This window comes from Lipotes vexillifer, unplaced genomic scaffold, assembly GCF_000442215.2.
Source record: "Lipotes vexillifer unplaced genomic scaffold, Lipotes_vexillifer_v1.1 scaffold39, whole genome shotgun sequence".
NCBI lineage: Eukaryota > Metazoa > Chordata > Mammalia > Artiodactyla > Lipotidae > Lipotes > Lipotes vexillifer.
In genome coordinates, this window is record NW_006787038.1 from 667,373 (window position 1) to 678,710 (window position 11,338).

At 40.8% G+C, this 11,338-nt stretch overlaps 1 protein-coding gene across 1 annotated transcript in view; it reads left to right on the top strand.

Annotated features, from left to right (window-relative positions):
• LOC103071761 (acyl-coenzyme A thioesterase 4) overlaps positions 1–2,086 on the top strand; it is a 2,259-nt gene extending 173 nt beyond the window's left edge. Inside the window, 2 exon segments of the mRNA XM_007459787.1 lie at positions 1–313; positions 1,551–2,086. The exon segment at positions 1–313 is cut by the window's left edge and continues 36 nt beyond it. Of these exon segments, the coding sequence (XP_007459849.1) occupies positions 1–313; positions 1,551–2,086 (849 nt within the window).
• The last annotated feature ends 9,252 nt before the right edge of the window (positions 2,087–11,338 follow it).

The following is an 11,338-nucleotide window of genomic DNA, read 5'->3' on the forward strand; positions in this document are numbered from 1 at the left end:
CACGCACGCTACTGCGCCGACGCCCACGGCCAGCTGGACCTCGAGCGCGCGCCCGCGCTGGGCGGCAGCTTCGCGGGGCTCGAGCCCATGGGGCTTCTCTGGGCTCTGGAGCCCGAGAAGCCTTTTTGGCGGTTTCTGAAGCGGGACGTGCAGACGCCCTTCGCCGTGGAGCTGGAGGTGCTCGATGGCCACGACCCTGACGCCCAGCGGCTCCTGGGCCGCGCGGTGCACGAGCGCGACTTCCTGGCGCCCGGGGTGCGGCGCGAGCCCGTGCGCGTGGGCCGGGTGCGCGCCACGCTCTTCCTGCCGCCAGGTGAGCAGCCCACTTCCCAGGCTGTTGTGGAAAGCCAGGTAGAGTCCTGAGACCCTGGGCGGCCCCTTGCCTGGCTAGGGAACCCCGTGGTTGTGGAACTTCCCAAAATTCGTCCCCAAGCTCCAAAGTCTATCATGAATTCTGGGTGGAAGTTTCTCCTCTAAATTTCAGGACACTTCCTGGAGGTACTGCCATTCCCTTAGCTATATGCTAAAAGTTCATTCAGAGTACTCAAAAAGTGTATTTATGCTGCTATGTGCCAGCCATGCAGCTGTGTCTCAGATACTAATATTAGGCAGTGACTTCTGCTGGTGTGCAGGAGTGATTTTGGCCTTCTTTCACATCAAACTTCAAAGGAAACTAAAACCCAGAGATAGAGGCAGTGCCCCATAATACTAAAAAACAAAAAACTCCCTGAAGGTCCCCTCCTCCATAATAAACAGTCTGTCAGTGTTTCTCAACCTGGGATGATTCTCTCCCACTCCAGGGGCATTTGGTAATATCTGGAGACATTTTTGATTGTCACAATCGGAGAGGGTGCTATTGGCATCTTGTGGGTAGGTGCTAAACATCCACAATCCACGGGACAGCCCCACAAAGAAATATCTTACTCAAAGTGTCTATAGTGCTAAGGTTGAGAAACCCTAGTCTAAGTAATAACAAGGTGCTTGGTAAAGTGGCCTGTAAACAAGACAACTGACCCACCCCTTCCAACCAAATTCCTGACTGAAACCCCTGCTATATAGAAATGCTGGAGTTGCCACTGCTCACAGAATTCCTAAACTGAATTCTGTGATTATTCTCCAAAACAGGAGGCCCTGCTTTATTCTTACAGCTCTTCAGCAATTCACAGCCTTAACTAGCACTGCCCATTCAACTGTGAACTCCTGGGTCTGGAATTGGGACTTATACGTCTCCATATCTCTGTATGCCTAGAGGCTTACACAGGGATATAATAAGAGCTCAATAAATCATACTGACTGATTCAATAAGAATCTCCTAAAGACTTTAATTTTTTAAAAAATATTTCAAAAAAAAATCTTTCACTGCCCGGTTGCGATATTTTAATCGAGTCAGTTGTTAACTATTTTAGTATCTACTCTGCGGCCCATTTAAAATTTATTGGGGCTTCCCTGGTGGCGCAGTGGTTGAGAGTCCACCTGCCGATGCAGGGGACACGGGTTCGTGCCCCGGTCCGGGAAGATCCCACATGCCACGGAATGGCTGGGCCCATGAGCCATGGCCGACATCTCAGCTACAGTTTCCATCAATGGATCTGGCTTCAATGGAAACAAAGCCATATACTACAAGGAGAATAGCATTCCACCACTGGGCCATGACCTAAGGAGAATGAAGGTAGCTTTTTCAGGCCTCCTGGACATTGTGGATATAAGGAATGACATTGTAGGGGGATGTGAGAACCCCTGCATGATTCCAATAGAGAAGGCCCAGGGGCCCATCCTCTTCATTGTTGGTCAGGATGACCATAACTGGAGGAGTGAGTTATACGCCCAGATAGCCTCTGAACGGTTACAGGCCCATGGAAAGGAAAAACCCCAGATCGTCTCTTACCCTGGGACTGGGCATTACATTGAGCCTCCTTACTTTCCCATGTGCCCAGCTTCGCTACACAAATTACTGGACAAACCTGTGATCTGGGGTGGAGAGCCCAGGGCTCATTCTAAGGCCCAGGTAGATGCTTGGAAGCAAATTCTAACCTTCTTCACCAAACACCTTGGAGCTTGCCCCAAATTGAAATGCCCTAAATTATAATTGATCTGTTATTGACAGGAGAGATTCAAGGTCAGATTTTAGTGTTTAATAATCTTATGTGAATCACTTGTCCCCTGGATAACATTAAATGCATGTCATTGGTATTAATGCTATATTTTAGGTTACTTTTTTGAGATTAATTTTGTCATTAATTTTTCTAATGTAACACAGCCTACTGTACAAGATTGAATTAGAAGTGTACAATACTAAATAGTAAAAAGTATCAACGCTATTAAAATTTGTGTTCTCATCTAGATTTTTTTACTTAACACTTTGAGGCACAGATGGAAATTAAAGCTGAACAAATACTGGGCTACTTTTTCCATCACTGGGAGAGAATATGGCCATTCAGTGTTTGCTACTGGTTCAACTACTGGTAGCAGAGTAGAATTTTTATTGGCTAAAATATACAGAGAGGTGTTGATAGAAGGAAAGCCAGACTGACCTTTTTCTCATGGAGATTAGAGAAGAATCCTCTGAGAGGAGTTACGGTAAGAAGGGGAGCATCTGGCTCTGGACGGCTAAGTCAAAAACTCTGTCCCAAAGGTGATTGACTATGAGCTATTTTCCTTTTTGCTTCCTGGCTCTAAGAACAGACTTTGGAAAATCATACTGTGACATTCTTAGAGGCATCACCATCACCTTCTCTGACATCAAGGCTACAAAGTATTGTGTAAGTATATTTGAAGAGATAATGGCTGAGAATTTTCTAAAGCTGACAAAGACATCAGCCACATATTCCAACAGCACTATGTCTTAGTCAGCTCAGGCTTCTATAACAAAATACCACAGATGGGGTGGCTTAAACAACAGACATTTATTTCTCACAGTTCTGGAGGCTGGGAAGTTCAAGATCAACGTTCTGGCAGATTCAGTTCCTGGTGGCACCTCTTCCTGGCTTACAGATGGCTGCCTTCTTCCTGTGTCCTTACCTGGCAGGGAGAGAGAGGGAGCTCCAGTTTCTCTTCCTCATTTCGTAAGGACACTAATCCCATCATGGGGGCTTCACTCTCATGACCTCATTTAAACCTAACAACCTCCCAAAGGTTCTACCTTCAAATACCATCACATTGGGGTTTCGGATTTCAACATATGAGTTTTGAGGGGACACATTCAGTTCATAACCACCATAAACCTCAAGCAAGTTAACCATATTAACACATCACAGAAAAACTGTTTGTGGCAGTTTTATAACATAGAATTTATAACATAAATTCTTTGACGTTTCTGCCACCAAGAGGTAGGAGATCTATGTCCCCTCCCCTCAAATCTGGATGGCTTTCTGACTGTCTCAGTAGAGTACAGCAGAATTGATGCTTTATGATTTCAGAAGGTAGGTCATAAAGGCCATGAAGGTGATCCCACCTTGTTTGCTGGGAACACCTGCTCTTGGAGCCCTGAGCCACCCTAAGAAGTTTTACAACTTTGAGGCTGTGATGCTGTGAGGAAGCCCCAAATACACGGAGAGCTGTAAGCTCTTCCTGTAATAGTCCCAAATGAGCTCAACCTTTGAGTCATCTCAGCCCAAGTACCGGGATGTGACTGAAAAAACCTCAAGATGATTCTAGCCCCCAGCCACTTGAATCTTCCCAGTGAAGGCTTTAGATATCCTGAAGCAGAGAAGAGTTGTCCCAGTCAAGCACTGTCCAAATTGTGGATCCGTGAACAAAATATTGTTTTATGTGACTGTGTTTTGGGGGCATTTCAGTTATCTATTCAGCTATCTATTGTAACAAACCACCCCAAAACACAGTGGCTTAAAACATTAACCATTCTCGGGCTTCCCTGGGGGCACAGTGGTTAAGAATCCGCCTGCCAATGCAGGCGACACGGGTTCAAGCCCTGGTCTGGGAAGATCCCACATGCTGTGGAGCAACTAAGCCCGTGCGCCGCAGCTACTGAGCCTGCACACCACAACTACTGAAGCGCGCGCCTAGAGCCCGTGCTCCACAAGAGAAGCCACCACATTGAGAAGCCTGCGCAGCACAACAAAGAGTAGCCCCTGCTCTCTGCAACTAGAGAAGAGCCCGCGCGCAGCTAAGAAGACCCAATGCAGCCAAAAATAAATAAATAAATTTATTTTTAAAAAAACATTAACCATTAATTTTTCTCACTCACATGGCAGGCAAGTTGGTATTGGCTGTCAGCTAAGATTTCAGGCAGGGCTATGGTTCACAGGGTCTCAGTTCTTTCCTTGTGGGCCTTTACAATGGCTAATTGGGCTGGGTTCCAAGAGTGAGCATCCCAACGTAGCAAAGCTGAATTGTATGGCATGTTTTTGACCTAGTCTTGGAAGCTACATAGCATCCCTCTTGCTGTACACTACTGGTCAAGGCAATCACAAAGACCCACCAAGATGAAGGAGAACATAGAGTCCACCTCTCAAAAGGAGAGTGGAAAGATTCTAGAAGAGCAGGTGGAATGGGAAACATTGTAACCACCTTTTGGAAAATCTGCCTTCTAGCCACAATGGCTCACATTCCTCCCACCTGTAAAATATGGTCATCCCTCCTTTCCAGCCCGCCCCCGCCCAAAGTTTCATTCCATTATAGCATCATGCTCAGGCTCAAAGTCTAAGATTGTATCATTTATATCAGGTCCAGGTGCAGATGAAGTTCCTCAGGTATAATTCCTTGGGTATAGCTCCTTGAGTATCTTTCTTCTCAATCTGAAGATCTGTGAACTAAAGAGACAAGTTAGCTGTCCACACACACAGACATCCAGAATACGATGGTAGGCAGGTATAAGATAATTCTTACAGATATTCCTGTTCAATAATGGGGAATATGGGAGGCACACGACACTCACTGGCCCCTAGCCATTCTGAAATCCAGCTGAGAACATGTTGCCTATTCTTCCATTGGTGCTCAGTTTACTCTCTGTGAGTTGTTCTCTGTAGCTCTTGGTTCCACCCTCTGAGTTGAAACCTATATTTCCCATAAGAAAATTAAATTAGCAAAAAAGCCTCCTGGATCTGCTTCCTGGATGAAAATGATGAGGCATCCAAAGATCTCTTTTTATTTTGCACTGTTTCTATCTCTTTTAGTTCAAACTCATTGTGCTTCCACCAGAACTATTCTCTTAAGAATTATGTACGTTTTCTAAAAAATATCAGTGGGGGGCTTCCCTGGTGGCACAGTGGTTGAGAGTCCGCCTGTCGATGCAGGGGATACGGGTTTGTGTCCCAGTCCGGGAAGATCCCACATGCGGCGGAGCGGCTGAGCCGGTGAGCCATGGCCGCTGAGCCTGCACGCCCAGAGCCCGTGCTCCGCAACGGGAGAGGCCACAACAGTGAGAGGCCCGCGTAACGCAAAACAAACAAACAAAAAACAAACAAACAACAACAACAACAACAACAAAAATATATATATATCAGTGGGGTTCACTTCCTTAGACAATACACCACTACAAATCTGTTCGAGATAGGAACTTTTCTATCTGGGGCTCCTTGGGAGAATGCTGCAGGCAAACATCCTTAAGATTCCCATAAATTCTGTTATATAATAGACAGGATCTGTTAGGTACACCTTAAAATCTTTAGAGGACCTTTGTCATTCTGAAATGTTCTATGAAGCACTACCTTGAATCTTTGAGGTCTTTACAAAGTCTCTCCCACAGACCCACCCTAGGTTTGACTTTGCTCTGAGGTCCTGTCTTAATTACAGAATAATTTACCATCTGGAGAAGCTGGAAAGGAGAAACATTATTATTGTCAAGCTTGGCAAGTCCTGGTTGCTTCCTATTTAGCAGTTCATTCTTAGCTCACCTCTTCCTCTTGTATATTTTGTCATAGGCAGCAAGGAGAAGCCAGGTGTCACTGTCAGTACTCTGCTGGGAAATCACTTTAGCTAGATCATTGAATTCATTAGGTATATTTACCCTTTTTCACATTACTGCAGGTGTCAGTGTTGCCTCTAGCTTCCAATAAATTTATTTTACTTTCCTTTAGGTCATCAATAATGGCCTTCATGAGTCCCTTTATAGTCTCCCTGGAGCCCTTCCAATTTCTACCTGCCACCTAGTCCTAAAGCCAGTTGTGATTCCTGTGCATATGAATTTCTCCACAGGCTGCTTGAGCTTCCTCACAGCATGATATCTGGGTTTCAAAAATGAATGGTCCAAGAGAGGAAGGCAGAAATACATGGCCTTTTTATGACTTAGCTTTGGAAGTCACATATCATTGCTTCAGCTGTACTCTACTGTACTGGTTGAGGCAGACACAGAGACATTAGGTGCAAGGAAAATGTGTATAGACTATCTCCTGATAGGGGAAGGGCAAGTTTCTAGAAGGGCATGTGAGATGGGAGTTATTTGTCATAATCATCTTTAGAAAATGCAATCTGTCCACAGAATTGTTTTTTACGTAGCAAAAGGCAATGGAACACTGCAGAAAAGAAAGACAAAGATTAAAAAATCTTACCAGCAACCGCAGAAAAAAGTCAACCTTCAAAGAAGCAGCAGTAAGTCTAACAACTGATTTCTCCACAGCTATGATGGAAATCAGGAACCATTGAAAAACGTTTAAAGTGTCGAAGGAAAACATCTGACAACCTCGAAGCCTATTCTAGCAAAATAGATTCTTAAATATGAAAGTATATACTGTTCATAAGATTGATTGAAAAAAAGTTAACAGAATCAAAATAGTCATTTTCAGAAAAATAGAAATTGAGAGAATTAATATAGCATACCTGCAAGGAAAAACTAGGGTGTTCTTCAAGCAGAATGAAGATGACTCAAGGTGGAAATATGGAAATGAAGGAAGAAATGGAATATAATGAAAAAGGTTAAATATGCATGTAAATATAAATATTTACAAATAACATATTGTGGGATTTAAAATACACATAAAAAAAATGCTTGATATAATTTCTGTCGTCTTAAATTTGTTAAGATTGTTTTCTGGCCTAGCATGTGACCTATCCTGGAGAATGTTTCATGTGCACTTGAAAAGAATGTGTACTGTGCTGTTTTGGGGTGTAATATCCTATCTCTTAGGTCCAACAGGTCCATTGTCTCTTGGACCCTGTGGCTTGTGAAATCCCAGTTCCCCGACCAGGGATTAAACCTGGGCAGCCAGCAGTGAAAGCGCTGAGTCCTGGACCATCCGGGAATTCCCCCATTGTCTCATTTAAGATCACTGTTGCCTTACTGATTTTCTATCTGGATGACCTGTCCATTGATGTAAGTGGGGTGGTAAAGTCCCCAACTATTATAGTATTATTGTAAATTTCTCTCTTTATATCTGTTAATATAGCTTTGTATATTTAAGTACCCCTGTATTGGTTGCATATACGTTAACAAGTATAATATCCTCTTCTTGTATTGATCCCTTTATCTTTGTCTTTTGTTACAGCCTTTATTTTCAGGTCTAGTTGGTGTGGTATGTGTATCACTACCCCAACTTTCTGGTTGTTTCCATTTGCATTTGCATGAAATATCTTTTTCCATCCTCTTACCCTCAGTCTGTGTGTGTCTTTAGTTCTGAAGTGAGTCTCTTGTAGACAGCATATAGATGGGTCTTGGTTTTTTTTTTAATCCAATCAGCTATGTCTTAGGAGCATTTAGTCAATTGACATTTAAAGTAACTATTGATAGGTATGTACTTATTGTCATTTTGTTTCTTGTTTTCCACTTGTTTTTTGTATTTCTTCTCTGTTTATTTCTTCTTTTTCTTTATTTCCTTGTGGTTTGATGATTTTCTTTAGTAGTGTGCTTGTGTTCCTTTCTCTTTAGTTTTCATGTATCTATTGTAGGTTTCCTCTTAATATATATTTTTAAATTTATTTATTTTATTCTCTTTTTTCTGGCTGTGTTGGGTCTTCGTTGCTGCATGCAGGCTTTCTCTAGTTGAGGTGAGCAGGGTCTACTCTTCATTGCAGTGTGCAGTCTTCTTGTTGCAGTGTCTTCTCTTGTTGCAGTTGCTAAGCATGGGCTACAGGCATGCGGGCTTCAGTAGTTGTGGTGTGTGGGCTCAGTAGTTGTGGCTCACAGGCTCTAGGGTGCAGGCTTAGTAGTTGTGGTGTATGGGCTTAGTTGCTCTGTGGCATGTGGGATCTTCCCAGACCAGGGCTCGAACCCATGTCCCCTTTATTGGCAGGCGGATTCCCAACCACTATGCTACCAGGGAAGCCTGTCTATTGTAGGTTTTTGATTTGTGTTTACCACAGGTTTCATATACGATGAACTATATCTAAATCTACTTGTTTTGAACTGGCAGTCATTTAAGTTCAAACACATTCTAAAAGATCTACATTTTTTATTCCCCTCACCCATATTTTGTGTTTTTGATGTCATGTTTTACATTTTCATGTTTATCCCTTAACTGTTCGTTGTAGTTATAGTTGATTTTACAGTTTATTGTCTTTGAATCTTCATACTAGCTTCTTTAAGTAAGTGGTTAATCTTGAGCTCTTACTTCATATTCTCCTTTCCTAGTGGGATTTTCCCTTTCCTATGGAATCTTACTTCTTTTCCACTTAGAGAGGACCCTTTAACATTTCTATTAGGGTAGGTTTATTATTGATGAACTCTTTTTCTTTTGGCTTTTCTGAAAAGTTCTTTATTTCTCTAATTCTAAACAATAATCTTGCTGGGTAGAGTATCCTAAGATGAAGATTTTTCCCTTCTGGCATTTTAAATATATCATGTCAATCTCTTCTGGCCTGCAGAAAAAATCAGCTGATGGACTTATGCAGTTTCCTTTATATATGACTCTTTGTTTTTTTTCTTGCTGACTTTAGAATTCTCTCTTTAAGTTTTTCCATTTTAATTATGATATGTCTTAGTGTGGGTCTGTTTAGGTTCATCCCTCTGTGCTTCCTGTACCTGAATATCTGTTTCCTTCTTCAGGTTTGGGGATTTTTCAGCAATAATTTCATCAAATACATTCTAGATCCCCTTCTCTCTCTCTCTCTCTCTTCTCCTTCTGGAACCCCTATAATGCAAATTTTGGTATGCTTGATGTTATCCCAAAGATCTCAAACTATTTTCATTTTTTTAATTGTTTTTTTTAAAATAATAGAGCTGGGATTTTATTTTATTTTGGCCACACCACACGGCTTGTGGGATCTCAGTTCCCTGACCAGGGGTTGAACCTGGGCCACAGCAGTGAAAGCCCAGAATCCTAACCACTAGGCCACCAGGGAACACCCATTAAATTTGTTTTTCTATTTGCTGTTCTTCTTTGGTGATTTCCATTATTCTATCTTCCCAATCACTTATGTGTTTTCTGTATCACTTAATCTGTTATTCATTCCTTCTTGTGTGTTTTTTATTCCAGTTAATGAACTCCTCATTTCTGATTGGGTCTTTTATATATATTCTAGTTCCTTGTTAAAATTCTCACTGTGTTCATCTATCCTTTTCCCTAATTCAGTTAGAATTTTTATTTGACTTTGACTTTTTTATCTGGTAAACACAACTTTCCAAAATCTATGGTATTCAGCAAAAGCAGTTCTAGGAGGGAAGTTTATAGTGATACAGGCCTTCCTGGAGAAACATGAAAAATATAAAATAAACAACCTAATGTAAAGGAATTAGAAAAAGAACAAACACAGCCCACAGTCAGCAGAAGGAATAAAATGATGAAGATCACAGAGAAAATAAATAAAGTAGAGAACAAAAAAATTAGAAAAGATCAATGAAATGAACCAAGAGCTATTTTTTTGAAAAGATAAACAAAATTAATAATCCTTTAGCCAGGCTAATCGAGAAGAAAAGAGAGAGGATCCAAATAAACAAAATAAGAAATGAAAGAGGAGAAATAACAAGCAGTAACCACAAGACAATACCATAATCGGTTATAAGCCAACAAACAGCACAACCTAGAAGGAATGGACAAATGTCTAGAAACGTACACTATGCCAAGACTGAATCAGGAAGAAAAAGACAACTTGAAAAGACCAATCACTAGTAGTGAAATTGAATTTGTAATTTTAAAAACTCCCAGCAAACAAAAGTCCAGTACCAGATGGCTTCACAGGGGACTTCTATCAAACATATAAAGAACAGTTTATACCTATCCTTCTCAAACTATTCCAAATAATTGAAGAGGACAAAACACTCCCAAAATCATTCTACAGGGCCACCATTACCCTGATTCCAAAACCAGACAATGACAGCACAAAAAAAAGAGAATTACAGGCCAATATCTTAGATGAATATAGATGCAAAAATCCTCAATGAAATGTTAGCAAATTGAATCCAACAATATATAAAAGGATCATATATCCCAGTAAGTGGGATTTATTTTAGGGATGCCGGGATTGTTAAATATTTGCAAATCATCAGTGTGATATACTACATTAACCATAAGAAGGATAAAAATCATATGATCATCACAATAGATGCAGAAAAATCATTTGACAAAATTCAATATCCATTCATGACAAAAACTCTCATCAGTGTTGGTATAGAAGGAACATTTCAGAAAATAATAAAGACCATTTATGACAAACCCACAGCTATCATGATACACAACAGTGAAAATCTGACAGCCTTTCTAAATTCAGGAGCAACACAAGGATGCCCACTCTCGCCACTTCTATTTAACATTATGTTGGAAGTCCTAGCCACAGCATCAAAAAAGAAAGAGGAATAAAAGCATCCAAATTGGAAGGGAAGAAGTAAAACTGTCACTATTTGCAGATGACATGATACTATATATAGAAAACTCTTAAAACTACTGAAAATTATTAGAATTAATAAATGAATTCAGTAAAGTTGCAGGATACAAGATTAATATACAGAAATATGTTGCTTTTCTATACTAAAATAATGAACAATCAGAAAGAGAAACAGAAAAACAACCCTGCTTAAAATTACATTGAAAAGAATAAATTGCCTAGGAATAAACTTAACCAAGAAGGTGAAGGACCTATACACTAAAAACTATGAAACACTGATGAAGAAATTTGAAGATGATACAAAGAAATGGAAAGATATCTTGTGTTCTTGAATTGAAAGAATAGTTAAAATGGCCATACTCCCCAAAGCAATCTACAGGTTTAATGCAATCCCTATCAAAATATCCAAGACACTTTTCACAGAAGTAGAATAATACTAAAATTTATATGGAAAAGCAAAAGGTCCTGAATTGCCAAAACAATCTTGAGAAAAAAGAACAAACTTAGAGGTATCATGCTCCCTGTCTTCATACTATACTATCAAGGTACAGTCATCAAGACAGCATGGTACTGGCACAAAAACAGATATATAGATCCATGGAAATGAATAGGGAGCCCAGAAATAAAC